This window comes from Sinohyriopsis cumingii, chromosome 1 (assembly GCF_028554795.1).
Source record: "Sinohyriopsis cumingii isolate HCF-2022 chromosome 1, ASM2855479v2, whole genome shotgun sequence".
NCBI classification, from domain to species: Eukaryota; Metazoa; Mollusca; class Bivalvia; order Unionida; family Unionidae; genus Sinohyriopsis; species Sinohyriopsis cumingii.
Window position 1 is genome coordinate 125,199,440 of NC_142961.1, and position 15,990 is coordinate 125,215,429.

General features: G+C 32.8%; 1 protein-coding gene across 9 annotated transcripts in view; it reads left to right on the top strand.

Annotated features, from left to right (window-relative positions):
• LOC149807816 (uncharacterized) overlaps nucleotides 1-14,634 on the top strand; it is a 32,702-nt gene extending 18,068 nt beyond the window's left edge. For 6 of the 9 annotated variants that reach the window (XM_089970833.1, XM_089970860.1, XM_089970886.1 and 3 more), the window contains 8 exons: nucleotides 239-538; nucleotides 902-1,246; nucleotides 4,970-5,035; nucleotides 5,811-6,179; nucleotides 7,605-7,904; nucleotides 9,637-9,948; nucleotides 10,402-10,506; nucleotides 11,503-14,634. In XM_089970833.1, coding sequence (XP_089826959.1) covers nucleotides 239-538; nucleotides 902-1,246; nucleotides 4,970-5,035; nucleotides 5,811-6,179; nucleotides 7,605-7,904; nucleotides 9,637-9,948; nucleotides 10,402-10,506; nucleotides 11,503-11,840 — 2,135 coding nt within the window. In that variant the 3' untranslated portion in view covers nucleotides 11,841-14,634. Of the gene's footprint in view, nucleotides 1-238; nucleotides 539-901; nucleotides 1,247-4,969; nucleotides 5,036-5,810; nucleotides 6,180-7,604; nucleotides 7,905-9,636; nucleotides 9,949-10,401; nucleotides 10,507-11,491 lie in introns of all 9 variants that reach the window. The other 3 variants (XM_089970869.1, XM_089970879.1, XM_089970901.1) reach the window with 3 other exon arrangements.
• The last annotated feature ends 1,356 nt before the right edge of the window (nucleotides 14,635-15,990 follow it).

Here is a 15,990-nt window from a genome sequence, read left to right on the forward strand (position 1 = left end):
TCCCCAGTTTCAATATTAAATCCTCAATTAAGTAGAAAAAACGCTCCATAAAACTTGAATTTCACATACGACATCTCGACAGCCACAGTCCATAAATTGAATATTACTACTATGCAACTGTAATATAGACTTAGCTATTTAGCAGACATACACATACAAACATATATATATATATATATATATATATATATATATATATATATATATATATATATATATATATATATACGTTACGTAGGCCACCACAAATGTGAAGCAGCATTGGCATCCCTTCGACGACATTATCGGGAACTAAAAAGAAGAGTCTGCATTCAGAGTATCTGCGATCACTTTATTCAAGATGGTGTTTTGGAGGAATTCGATTTGGAGAATATAATGCGAGGCTCATATCCAAGACATGCACGTGTTGACATACTTCTCCAAATAATGCTCCGAAAAAAGATAAGGAAACACTTTCAAGCTTTTAATCGTGCACTCCGTAAAACAGGTTGTGAAGATTTGGCAGATAAACTTGAGAACACTGATGGGGTAGTGCCAGGTAAACATGCTCTCTATATTCCTCTCCTCTCCATCTCTATATGCATACCTGTTGAAATTATTTGCACGCGCACATGTGTGTGTTCGTGTGTGTGTGTTTGAGAGATAGCAAACGAATAAATAAACCCGGCGATTGATGTATTAATTATACTTCTCCTCAATACGATTTGCACGAAACACACCAACAAATGCTATGAATATCGCCATGAGAGGTCTTCGTGAATATTCAATGTCAGAATGGACACAGGTTCTAGACAGTTTCGTACAAGGACTGAAATACTTAATATTTTAACAATTTGTAATTACACCATTCGAATTTCACATTGTCTGCTTCATAACGGACACGTGTACATTTACATTCCAGACAAGCCATATATGCGTCAATGGAGTTCAAAAGAAGTTTTGAACGCCTGGCCAGGAATAGAAGAATTTTTGATGGACGAGCTCCAACCTGAGTATATATTAGATTTCTTTATGCAAGAAAATATATTCTCTGTAGACGAGTATGAAGCAGTATTTTGGTCTTTGGGAAGAAGAGTGGAGATGACGAGGACGCTGTTGGAAATAATGAAGAAACACCTACCGGAGGCTTTGTTTGTTCTTCTCTATGCCCTCGAAGAAGTCAACAGGGACAATAATAACATGGTTGAGGAACTGGAGAAACTTTTTGACGAAGGAAAAGGGAGACACGAGGCACCTGAAAACTGTCGTATGCTTCTTTCTTACAATAGAATCCATCTGCAGTTTTATGTGTATATATATATATATATATATATATATATATATATATATATATATATATATATATATATATATATATATATATCCTTTGAAATGCTTTTTATTCTCTTCAAGAATGTTTTGCCAATTATAAAATGAAGCAGGATAGAATTAATATTATTAAGTTTCAGACAAATAATGTTGCTCTGCTATCTAGTGAAATGTGTCATCACTCTAAAGATATAACAGGAAGTGCTTGTACAATTTCTTCTCGCGTAAAGAATGGACACACACACACACACACACACACACACACACACACACACACATATATATATATATATATATATATATATATATATATATATATATATATATATATATATATATATATATGATTTAAAGAAACAACACCACAATAATGTTTACATGGTGCTGATTAAACATTAAGTTAAAAACTGAAAATATAAAGCGCTGAAACTTTAGTAAGATAAAAATTCCCAAGGAAGCATAAATAGAAGTACTGTGATATATTGAAAGAAAGGAAACGGTTAAAAGTCGGTAAATATATATAGCATAAGATATATGAGCACAACAACAAAATCCTTGCATGATACCTTTAATCCACATAGTGTGTTGTCTTAGACGTCACATATATAAAAGTACATAGTTGTCTACGGCTTCACAGCCTCAAGCATACTTTATTCCAAAGTCACAGGCAACAGGTTTTTAGTGTGTTTCATAGGACCTTCCTCCTGGGGCTAACTTTGTTCATGCATGTAAATTGTTTGTACATTCCTCGTTCGATATTTGCGTTTACCTGGTAACAAAACCAGTTTACTGTGACCATTAATTAGTTCGCTCTTCACGGACTTTGGTTGCATATTTTGTTTAAACTGTACATGTTTGCACCATTAAACTAGATACATATGTATTAGTACCATATCGGTACAAAAGGTCGCTGTGCCCCACATTTCACATTTAACTAGATTAGATTAGATTCCTGCGTTTAGCTCATGACCACAAAACAAAGTTTTACATGCTATGCACATACCATCCTATCTATAATCATGAAATTTCATAAGGTGATGCAGCCTGATGAGCATTCACTAATGTAGGAAGTAGGTCAGTATAGCCCAGACTTTACGTTTGACTGGGTTTAATGTTCTGAAGTTTGTTGTAGGGTTTCCATTGAACCTAACGCTCCAAGTGTAATGCATATGCGGATTTATACCAAATTTGAAACTACTATAAGAAATCTTCCATTCGCAAACCGATGACTGCAGGGCAGCTATGGCTACTTTATCTGACCTTTAATTGCCTTTTATGCTAATGTGGCTAGGCGCTCGACAATACAGAATATTTTCCCAGATTCCACGAGAATATGTTTCTGTTATATATGGATTCTCAGATTTAAAATTTTGCAATGCTCTCAATGTGGAAAGGAGATCCAAAAAGACGATGTAATTTGTTTCTTAAGAGGTTTCACCAAGTTCCAAACTTTGGGCATGGATCTACTTTCTGCAGTAAAACCTGAGCCTTTATTCGGTAACAGTTTCGAGATGGTTCCACGGGGTGTTGCAATGGAAGCTACAAAATTGCCTCCAACTTTAGGGACCCTCTGTATAGAGGGACGCAAGTCTGCAGTAGGAGGCTCTGAGTTTCTTGAATTCACTCTGAAAAAGAAGAGGATTTCTTGAGGACATTTTGAATTCACGAAACATTTTTGGGAGATTTTGATAAACACGTTTGTAATTTGGGAATATAGTTTTGCAATAGTTGTAACACTGACTTGTGCTGTTCTTAAGTAAGGACGATTACCAAAAAGAGAAATGAAGTTTGGTTTCTGAATGTGTATGGATTATTGTTTTTGCCTAAACACAGTATCATATGTTGGGTTAGATGATTAAAAAATGGTTTGGTAGCATTTTGAAGAGCTAGTGTAGTTCATCTTAGATGCAGTGATTGTTCATTTGCATCCACATGGATGCTTTCCGACAGTGAAGTTCTAAATGCATCCATATAAGTTTTTAAGTCCTTGACCATAAGCAATATCTTCGTCTCTGCTTCGCATTCTGCACTGTCCACGACTTGCATTAAATACCTGGCTTTTTGCATTTATCCATGATGTACCTAATATCTTGAAGAAAAGTTAGTTAACGGTAAAACAAATTAAGCACTAAACCATTGCTCTCCTCTACAGCAGAAATAGACAACTGACAAGATACAGTGTAAATATAGCTTTTTTCTTTACAAATCTGAACTCGTTTTATTCTGCCCATTCTGAACTTTGCTTCTGTTGCTGACGTTCAGTAGTATAAAAGATCAAAACAATGTCAACATATAATTAGTAGTAAGTTTCTGGATTAAGTCATTTCACTATGCAATTGATTTCTATATTCAACAGAATGACTGACAATTTGCTACGGTGAGGTGTATCCTCATCTTGGTACAGTTTTCAGAAAGGTTATTGCCTACGTTAATTCTGAGATTTCTATGTTTCAAGTACTTGTTGAATACAGTTTGTTAGTTGACCTCTTATACCTAGGTTAAACAATTCATTATGCCGTACGCCCATGTGATGTTATAAGCTTTCTTCAAGTCAAATAAAACGATAACTATATGTTCTTTCTTTACGAAAGTTTCTGAAATAAATCCTTCAAGTCTTAAAAGATGGTATATTGTACTTCCCTTGCGTATGAACGTACATTGAACGTCTGATAGTATTTCGTTAGTTTCGAGGTATCAAAATAGTCTGTCATTTATCTTCTGTTCATTACTTTTACAAATACAGTTTGTTAATGATGTGGGAAGATAGTAGGAAGAGTCGGTTTAGCCCTTTCATGGTTTGGTCAACGGTTTCCCATGTTTTATTGTAAATGTTTAGTGGTGTCATTTAAAGCTGTATCAATCAAATGTTTTAGAAGTTGATAGTGGATATGAACAGGCCCAGCTTAATTATCATGGAATCGATTATGAATATTGTATTCCTCTAGTGAGAGAAAGGTTCAGTGCAGTCTTAAGCATTAGCAGAATTTAGATGAACCTTTTCTTTAAGGTTATTGATATCTTGGAAGGTTTCTGAATAATTTGCTTATAAGGAGATCTACGAGAATGTTTGGGCCAAAGTATTTGAGTATGGATGTGGCCATTGTATCAGATTTGTTTAAATGTTTGATACTGTTGTTGTGATGTTTGCCCATGCTTAGTATTACCGTATGCCATACCGATTTAATAGTGAAACGAGAGTTCAACCTAGAGGAAAGGGATCTCAACGTTTACCTCAAGCTCTCTCAAATAGTAAGACGAAAGAATGATTTCAAATTGCATACTAGAACAAGCAATAACAAACGCATTCATGTTTGGGTTAATGCATCGAATCAGTGGTTTAAAATGAAATGTGCATGAACAAAGTCCAAAGGAATGTTCTGCAATTTGTGCTTTCTTTCGACTTGAGATAGTGTTTTTCTATTCTCGATAGAAAAACACTATCTTAAGTCGAAAGAACGCACAAATTGCCACCCCCTTGAACTATGTACGTAGACTATACTGCACGAATTGCCACTCCCTTGAACTATGTACGTAGACTGTACTGCCAGTTAAAATCGCATAACATAACTTTGTATTACTATTATCGAATTCAAAGTGTCGTTTAACTGAGAAGAGTACCCTACAGATGCAAATAGTTTACGGTATATATACTCCATTATAGGTAAGAATCCGTCAAACACTGATGTCCATCTGGTTGATGTTCATGAAGCTTCTTTTTCTGTCACAGGTATGTATGTATGTATGTATGTATGTATGTACTGGAGAGAGGGTGAGAAAGCAGATTACGTTACGAGCAGACAATTTGCTCAGAATCGGTTAGATGTCGGTGCCTTAGCGCTAAAGGCTGATCTTTCATTGCTTTATAATGATTTACTAAAGAGTGTTAGTGTATAGTACAGAGTAAAACATTAATGTGACCGTGCAAATTATTTTGAGGCACTATATGAAAGTTTATCAACAATATGTGTTGTTGAATTTAACATTTTAATAAGAAATGTTCTATACATTTCTCAAGATATAAATAGTGCAAATTGTAATTAAATAAGCGGTGTCTTTGCATAGATTTATGTTTTTCGTATTCTATTGTTGGATTGTTTCTAACCTCGTGCATACAGACGTCTTTTTCAGTTAATCATGATTTGTGCATACAGACCTCTTTTTCAGTTAATCATGATTTGTGTATACAGACCTCTTTTTCAGTTAATCATGATTTGGCCTTCCGACAAACACAAGTAAGTGTTATTCAAAAAAGATCATTTCGTTAGTCTACTGACTATATATAATAGAAAAGTGGTCTTGTAACTGTAAGATTAATTGTTGAAACAAATGTATAAATATCATTATTTTTTTAAATGTGACACCAAACGCAGAATGAAACATTCATATATTTTACTTTTCATGATCACAGAATAAAAACAATACAAAAACAATACAAATACCAAACAAAATGTTTTTCGTACAATCACTAAGAAAGTACAAGCACTTATCTTTTCTGATTGCAGTAGCATTGTCTCCAACACCTGTCAGTACTGTAAGGTTGACTGTAGAGAAAGAAGGCATTGTAATGGAAAATGTTGAAATTGAAATCAACAAATATGTTAACAATACTGATAGTGCATGCTTGCTCCAAATTTTCTTACCACCAACTGGCTGTGAAATAATGAAGTCCGAACGTGGATGTGTCACTATTTATCTTCGGCCACATAGCAAATATGCATTTGACAAATTATCAATGTTCTGCCAGAGTCGGGGATTGCAAGATTTTGTGTTAAACTTAATGCGTGAGACAGCCATTTTCTCATCTCTTCCTGACGGTGAATTGTGCGTTAATATCCAAGTACAATACCAAGTGGGAGAATTGGAAGCCGAAGGTACAGTTATTAACGAAGACGTAGAGTGTTTAGACTCTTACAAAACGTAACAAGAAAACAATGTTTGTAAAATTTAACAAATAATGTATTTCCCTTGAAAAAACAAGGTAAAATTGAAAAAAAGAACTAACGGTTCTACGAATCAAATCTAAAAATAATCAAAGAATAATCCAAGAATTAAAACAAAGAAGTTCTACTAATAAAAAGTCATAATGAAATTGAGATCGAATCCCGATTAAATCCAAAATGGAAGTTGATGATGTATGCTGTGGTCGGCATCGTGCTGATGTGTCAGCTGTTCTATAATGAATCCAGAAAATTATATTCCAGTGTTTGAATTCTGTGTAAATTTCGATAACTGTCCTTATACAAGACTTTTTTTAGAGCACAAGTATTTCCAGGGGAAAATAATCTCTTGGAATCCAAATATGTTAAAGAAAACAAAATACTTAGCAAGTATTTCCACTGGAAAATAATCTCTAGGAATCCAAATAATTTGAAGAAAAGAAAATAATTATCCCAAATAATGGTCTCGGAATATCAATAATCAATCTAGCTACAACGCAAAACAGATGCCCGGATATGGGTCAATCCTCTGGAGAAAAAAAAGCCTAATTAATACATGTTATTTTTCACGTGCTCCAAGTATGGCCTCGATACCACTTATGAATCTTACTCTGAAAAAGAATTTTAAAAGACTTTTTTTGTAAAAGTTGTTTACCACAACTCGTACTGGCTCTGAATCAAAGTCAGGATCTAGGTCACCATTAGTTACAAACTTTTTATTATTAGTTGTTTATTATTGAATTAAATTTCTGGACAATGTAAAATCCAGTAAATAAAATTACATTATAATAACATATAATGGAATATTTAAAAAAATAAAACTAAAAAACAAACAATTAAACTAGATCAAATATAAATTAAATCAAATAAACATAACAGTAGACAATTATCAAAACATAATTTTTTAAAGGTTAACCGTTTTATACTGCAAGAAATTACAAGAATTACATGTACAATGATTCTTTAGTTTATTGTCCATTAACCTGCATTTAAAAGTATATTTTATTTGTTCCTGCCATCAACGTCTTGATTTCTGAGATGTTTGTTACGCCGTGAGTGCTAATCAATTTTCGATCATAATTCAGAAAAACTATTGGCAGAAATATATTCTGTGTTTGCATATAAAAAATAATCTAAAAAATGTTTAATGGATGTAAAATTGTTATTGTTTGGATAGGATCTGTGAAATATGTCTGCTTCTTTTTGTAACTGGATGATGACTATCGGTCACTTTCCTAAATATTGCACAGGCCAGTTATTTCTCCATTAAAATTTTAGTTTCCTAAATAGCTTTCAATTGATTCAAACGTTTTGCAAAGTGTATGCCTGAACGACACGTTGATGTGTTTTTCAATGCAGATGCCGAAGAGATCAAAACAGACTTGATAAAATCGATCAAAGACAACTGGTCTTTTCTTTGTGAGGAACTGGATGTAAAAGCCTTGATCAGTAGTTCAGTAAATAAAGCAGTACTGACATATGAAGAAACCGCTGCACTCGAGGGACATGCAACGACGAATAGGCACGAGGATGCTGACTACTTCTTGAAATGTTTACTGAAAAAAGGAGCAGCTGGAATAAAATTCCTGATGGATGCCCTAAAAGAGAAAAAAAATTTGAAAATAATAAATCGGCTTCAAAAATCTGATCCATTATATAGTGAGTACATAGTACAATATTCAACAAAGTATTCTTTGCATTTCAAGCTAAACATGTTTAGATAATTAGGTTTTATTATATAATTCATAGTGTGATATTAAATTATATATGTTTGTGTGTCAACTAATTTTGGATTAAGATACAATATTTACATAGGGTACCTCTCAAATCCTGAAGTCGTATCTGACTTAAACTACCGAGTAAGGATTTGATTATATTACTGTAAAAAAAAATATCACATGTACCGTTCTTATTTTGAGCAGTAAGTATTACGTGTTTAGGCTCTTATAAAACGTAACAGGAAAATAGTGAAGACAACAAGCTTTATAGAATTTAGCAAATAGTTTATTTCCCTAGAAAAACAAGCTAAAAATGAGAAATTCAACATAGGTTTTACGAATCCAGTTTTAAAAAAAAAACAAGAAATAAAAAATAGAAGTACTGCAACAAAAAGTCCTAATGAAACTGAGTTCGAATCCCGATGAAATAAAAAATGGAAGGCGATGACATATGTTGTGGTCAGCGTCTTCAATAGTTCTTTGTTTAATCACAGAAAATAATATTCCAACTTGAATTGTATGTAAACTTCGATAACTGTCCTTGTCCAAGAATTAATTTAGAGCACAAGTATTTCCAGGGGAAAATAATCTCTTGGAATCCAAATAATTTGAAGAAAATAAAATACTTAACAAGTATTTCCAAGGGAAAATGATCTCTAGGAATCCAAATAATTTGAAGAAAACGAAATAATTAGCCCAAAAACTGGTCACAGCATAAATCACTTTAACTTTTCAAGTGTTAAGGCACTAATGGCAATTCTTTCTCAAAACATCAGTAATAAATCTAGCTACAACGCAAAACAGACACCCGGATGTGGGTCAATCCTCTGGAAAAAACATAACTGATACATGTTATTTGTCACGTACTCCAAGTATGGCCTCGATTTCATTTATGAATGTTACTCTGAGAAAGAATTTAAAAAATAAGAATATTTTATACTTCAACTCTTACTGGTTCTGAATCAAGGTCAGTAACTAGGTCAGAATTAGTTACAAAGTTTATATTATTAGTTGTTCACGAACAACAGTCAGGTCAAACAGAACTGAACTAAATTTGTACACAATGTCAAGTCCAGTAAATAAATAAACATTACAATAGAATTTAAAAAAATTAAAACTAACAAACAAACAATTAAATTAAATCAAATATAAATTAAATCAAATATACATAACATAGTACAAATTCTTTTATCAGATAACTACCATCGCAAAATAGACGTTTCATGCAAAATTAACTCGCAATGTTAATATGATAAACGAGACGAGCTGAGGCATTTCGTCGCAATTTAGCAAAGGTCAAATCATTTCAGCGTATTCGTTTATACGCGGATTTAGTTGACTCAGGTTGACATTTCCGTCTCTTATTTAATTTCCAAACGGGACCAAAACAAATGAAATTATTAATACAACAAAGCAATCTGATCCTTCTAAAAGACATTTTCCGCACATGGCCTTCATAAAAGCATTGTAAATCAAGAAATATTCTTATCACATATTCCTCCCTAATGTTACTGCATCTATAGATCTCTATAATAGAAAGAGAAAATACCTGTGGGATACAGGAGGCTATACAATTGAATTTATCTTCCATAGCCAATAGTTGTAATTATTTCTCAAAATCCCAGCTAATAAGTTTCTTATTGTTTTTTTTTTCTTTCTAATATGCATTTCAGAAAATCCAAAGGTAGTCAAAGAAAATCTGATTGTTCACTTTGAATCGATAGTTCAAGAAATTGATCCATCTCAGTTCATGGACACATTTGTAGAGAGGAATATACTGGACAGAACGTTCTTTACGGATCTCAGAGAAAAACATCTGAGACGAAGATGTAGGGCAGCCTTGTTCCTGAAGGAAGTGTTAAACAAGGGCAACAGAGCAATATATGCTCTCGTGGATGTTATGAAAGAGATGGGTTATGAGGAACTAGTGGCCAAACTTGTTTCTCTTGAAGACAATCTGCTCGAATCAAAGCAACAAGAGAAAAGTAGCATGAACTTTAATTATAATCCTTGTTGTTATTCCAATAAAAAATATTCATATACAAAACGAACGAATGATTACGATATCAAAGTTAAATCGCAGCATTTAATTTTAAATATGATTCAGTCACTAGCAAATACTAAATATTTTTTTCAAAATCAGTAAAAAGTTAAAGTGGAAATTAGTATCAAAATATGTCGGGTATCTATCAATATAAAATGATTTCTGAAAGATTTGCAGCTTATAATTGTCTCTCAGTAACAATACAAGTTAGAGAAAGATCGAAAGAGGGATGCTTACGTATGCTGATTAAGCAAACTAACTCAAAACCTTTTTCCTTGATAAAGCCCTATTTAAGGAATAAATTTGGTTTACATCACATCATAAAATGTGAATTCAGTACTATTTCAGCATACTAAAATTATTTCATATCTACTTACATTGTGCTTCAAAACAGATGACAGAAAGGAAGGTACAGCGAGGATGGTTTCTGATGTGTCCAATCCAGAAGGTTTCGCATGGTCGTGCTGCATGAAAGTAAATGTTGAAAAGAAAGGAAAAGGTAAAGTGGATCCTTAATCCAGTATGTAACAATTATTATAGACAGTCAACATTTGTAATGAACAAAGTTTAAAAATTACCATGAACACTAATGCGTACTGGCCGTGTAAAAGCATAAAAATCTCCCGCGATTACTACTAATTTTCTCTTTCTGACTTTCTAGCCGTACAGTTAATATTTTGTCATATATTTTTTATCGTTATGTGTATATAATAAATGGTATTATATAATCATCAACATTAGAAAGTTTGGAATTCTTGCCAAAAATATAGTTGATAACTCTTTTTGTTTTATTGTGTCATTTTTCGTTTCAAATATCTTTCTCTGATGACAGTTTTGTGGTACCAATTTTGGCAGCAAATTAGTCCATATTACAAAAGGTATGTCCTTCCATCTGAATGTACATTACATTCTCGTAGCGAAGTGCTGAGTTGCTACGGCTATTAAAATATTATAATATTAGCTATCACTCAACTAACATGTGCGTTTTAATTGATCAGTTATGAACAGCTTGTTTTGTCCAGCTCATACCAGACAGTTCCATTCAGTGTAGCAATGATGGCCTGGTTAGAAGGGGAATCTGGACAAGTGGATACATTTTTTTTTAATACAAAGAAATATCCGTAAAATATGCTCTTTTTATTCCAGAGAAAGGAACTTTTTTGCGTAAGATAGACATTTGTTTTGCACAGAAACATTTAATTTTTATAAATGTCTCACTGAGACATAACATAGTCCGTTACTGCTGAAAAGCAGGCAAAAACCCATAAAATTTATCAGTATGGTAAGAATTCAACATATGTAAGTTTAACACATTTAAAAAGCAAATAAGGACCAAAACACTCGAATGCAGTTTCAGCTTTCATTCGAATGTATCTCCAAAATCAGCTGAATGAAATGCTACGACTAGCCCTTAATGTTTCTTAACTATTTTGTTCACTACGGCGAGCATGTTTACATTAGAGTGTAGAACAAAGACAATACAGTTTCATTTCAGAAGAGACGAAACAGAAAACGTCTTGTAGTAGCAGTCAAAAAGAAGAACCTATATATATGAATGTTCAGTGGAATGACGTGGATGAGGGTATTGGCGGGGCAGAAGAAGAATCACCTGTAACCTTGCGTTCAAAGGAAGACGTGGGTCAAACGAATCGACCTGTGACACATCCAGAAAGCAGTTTGTCACATTACCATAGCTCAGATTCAGATAAATGTATGACTTATCCAAGAATACGAGAATCAGAAGAAGCAAAGAATGGCATACGTTCTCGGATTATATCAACAGCTACGCGGGTAATAGACGACAGCGGCATTGATATCAGTATTTCCACGTAAAGGTTTTCTGTTTTAAGAATAAATGACTCCACATTTTACAATTACCAATCCATAAAAGTATTTCAGGTTTATTATTCCATATGCAAAAGTGATCAGAATGATTCCGATTGAAGGAGGATTAAATGAATGTCCTATTTGCATTTTCTTTGACAACAATTGAAAAACATAGAGCATTATCATTATTCGTTCTTTGAGTGCATGCATTCTATAAACATAATATATTGGTCAATTGATTGACAGAAAATTGCCTGCAATATACAAAATTTGTTTGCATGCGAACGTTGAAACATATTTAACAGGCTGTAATGATATACTTACCAGTGACTCTGTATATACCATATGTTCGCACGTATCAGTATTCAATAGTTTCTTCTAAAGACATACAAATTTGGTTTGATCGTTTTTATCCAAAGAATTCTGTCTTTTTGTCTTCGTTTTTCTGCTGTTGTTACATCTCACTAATATGTATGTGTTTTGTTCTTCAAGAGAATCAGTAGGTGATTTATTAGCAGCATACCTTATCTCTCATTATAGCAATCTGTCCCAAAACAATTTCGTCAATTTTTTTTTTATTAATTTTTTTTTTTTGAGGTAGTACTATTTTCTGCATATTTACCCAACTTCTTATTAGCTTCCTGGTAATCGATTAGTTGAAGTCATATTAATATTTAAATATATGGATGAAATATGTCGGTTTATCGATTATTATTAACTTGGAACCAAATAAGCATTGATTGATTTCAGTTGCAAAGGGAAGATCAAAGACAGCCTCGGTACAACAATTAATACACATAGGAAAAAGGCAAATGATGGCAAAGTTTCTGCTATATAATTTTAACTGAATATGTAGTTTATGTTATCCTTATACGAACTATTTTTCAGTATTCTAACTGAGTTACTTTTTAGATTGGGCTTTTTGGAAATAACATATTGTCATGTAACAGTTATTTTTCAAATTATTTAATTTTGGTAATACTCTAAAATCATCAATAAAACTTTAATTTAAACCAAGGTAGATTGTCAAAGCAAACCAACGCATAAATGTCAAGGTATACACAGATGATCCAGTTACTAGAACCAACGCAAGCCACTAGATCTGAGATACCTAAATGTTATTTAGATACTATATATGTTTAGATGGTCTTTGCTTAATATTAAACCGTTTTACATTATTTCCCAGAAAACAAGCTGCAATCAAATATTTTGTTATGTTTCTTAGATTATGAATTCATAAAATCTACCCAAAATTGTTACAAAGAAACGCGTTACTAATTTATATTTTTCGCATTTATAGTACTGTCGATTTAGAACCTATCCAGCCTTGGAAGCATGTTGTCTTCACCGTACACGAGTTACAAGAAATTGCGATACATTAATGCACTTCTATTGTTTTTTAGCAGGAAATCAATAATTTAGTATACATAACGTCCTTCAGCTTTTTGTGCTTTTATTGGAGTTCCTTTCTTTGTATCTACCTGATATGATAAATTTGTAAACAAATCAACGGCCAATGTGGTTATGTGGGAAAACTTGCCAGTAGCTTCTCGAGGGGCGGTGGTTCTTCCCGGTGTTTTCCCTGCTTCCTCCACTATTGCGGGTTGTTTTAATTCATATTATGATTTCCGGTAGAGCAAACTTCAGTAGTCTTTACCACTTGCAACTGCGCAGTAACTTCTATAGATTTCTGGAATTTAATAGGCAATCGAATGCTGTGAGATACCGAACAAGTCTGACACTAGAGGTAGAAGCTTATAGTTTAACTTTAAGAAAGCATTTAGACTGGATGCAAAATTCTTTGAAACTGTTTATTATGTCTTGTTTTAGGGGAGTTATAACGCAAATGTGTTAATCTTCTAAAGATTCTTTTATGGCATTGCCTTTCAAAGCAGAGCCACTTCAGAATTAGTTAAGGTTACAAAATTTAATCAAAAGTGACTACTTTTATTTGCTGTATGAAACAATGTTTTGGTCTTTACCGAATGAAATGCAAATTCAGAATGAAAATTCCATGAAATGTAGTGTGAAAATTCTGAACGTCAAGTTCTTCAAAGTAATAAAATAAATTATTATGAAGTGTTAATAGAGAGACATAAAAACATTTCCATGTGGTAATCGATATTGATGTTCTTTCTAAATTATCTGTACAGTATCTTGTATATCTATATTGTATGTTTCATTTCTGTTCATAACTGTAGAGTGTACTTTGAGATCATGCTCATTTGTAAATAACATGTTGACATAACTTACTTTTGTCCATCGTTGTATGATGTAAATAAGACCTTGACAGCGCTTTCTTTAGTTCAGAATATTCTAAAAACTGTGTGATTGAATTTTCCAATCAGAAATTACTCGCATCAAGGTAATACCAGAACATTATATTGTGTCTTAGGTCAAGTAGAGCATGCATGAATAGAAGCTTTCTAAAGGAGTATTAGTTCCTGTTTCATTCCATTTTCATATCAGTCATTGGGAATCTATCATCAGAATTTGCAGTTGTGCTCAGATGTAATATGAGAGAAATCATTTATTTAAGTTATTCATTGAATTACAAAGTCCTCATTGACTTTTTGACTAACACATTATTTTGGAAGTATGATGAATTCTTTCAAACACATTTTGGATTGCAGCTTTGTTACATCAAGACACTCATGACTATTGGAATTAATTTGGAAAGTTCCAAACTTATGGAGCTGTCCTCGGACATTCTGGAATTTTTAGGATTTAAATCATATACTGTTTGTTTCTTCAATTTTACACTTTGCAACTTAGTAAAATAAATACCTTGTTAATTTTACTTGAAGTATTGCGTGCACTTTATTTCTGTTAAATATTTTATTTCCTAAAGTTTAAAAGATCTGACATTGTTCCTTATTACGCTGAAGATCAAGTAATATTTGTATATAAAGGAGATTTGGAAAATAAGTATTCATTCCTGTTTTAAGATCAGTCTGTATAATCATTTCAGTTGCGTTCCAATATTATTTTAGAGACATTATTTAATTAAATTATTCATTTAGTTACAGAGTCCTCATAGGTAAAGTGGACTAAAATACTTCTTTGAAGTTTAAGATCACTTATTCAAAGATCTTTGGATTATGTGTCAGGGAATGATAAAGATACATGCAATAAACTGACAAAGAACAGTGCAAAACTAGTGTCTAACTAGCCTGAGCGCTTTCGACTCTTAATGAATCTTTTTCAAAAGCTAATACAAGACATAGACAATACAAACAAATAGAACACAAAAACCTTTATTTTATTTTATTTGTTTTGGTTTCAACTAGTTTATTTCAACTCGTAGAAAACACAACGGTTTTTATAAATGATATATGAACGTATTTTGCTTCCCAGCGCTAATATCATGAAGGATGAGTACATGACCCATTACAATTTGTTTTTAAACGAGCTGTAGAAAGTACAAATGAAATTTTATGGGACTAATTTCAGTCTACATTGAAGTTTCTTTCTATACATGTATGTGGGCAGCACCTATAAGTATTGTAAATATTCTACAATCTGAGGCATTGTTTCCAGGAGTGGATGCTATGAATAAAACTGTAATATCATTTATTCCTGCATCTATTTACGAGCACAATGTGGGTATTATCTAAACGTGATTAACATTTGAAACTAGAAATGGTAGCTTTTGATTCCACCTTAATTTTCTGCGAGCAATGATACTCAGTAAGATGAGTAAATGGACTAGAATCAGCTACTTTTCTATATGGTCTCTACATTTGTTTATCAGTATTGAACTTTCCACTTTGTGCAAATCCTAATAAATCATATGTTAATCTACAATATCTTCAAATATGAACTCACAGTGAAGTTCTTGTTATACATTATCCGGCTTTTTTGTTTTGAGAGGGTGGACTGTAAACAAAGCACCGTGCAATGGGTCACATATTTCACTTCCGGATCAGCATTAATACCTCATTACTCACTGTATAATGTCGCCGTAATACACATAGAAAACCATACCATAATGCTCAAATTGAAAAGAGTAAATAATTACGTTTAAATCATTTCCAGAAATGCCTAAATCTAAATCTTGTATCACCACCAAAATGAGAGAGGAAACCAAAATGCTCTAAAAACAGACTGGGGCTAAATTCGTACTGACGTAATAATTTCGACCCTAGTCCAAATG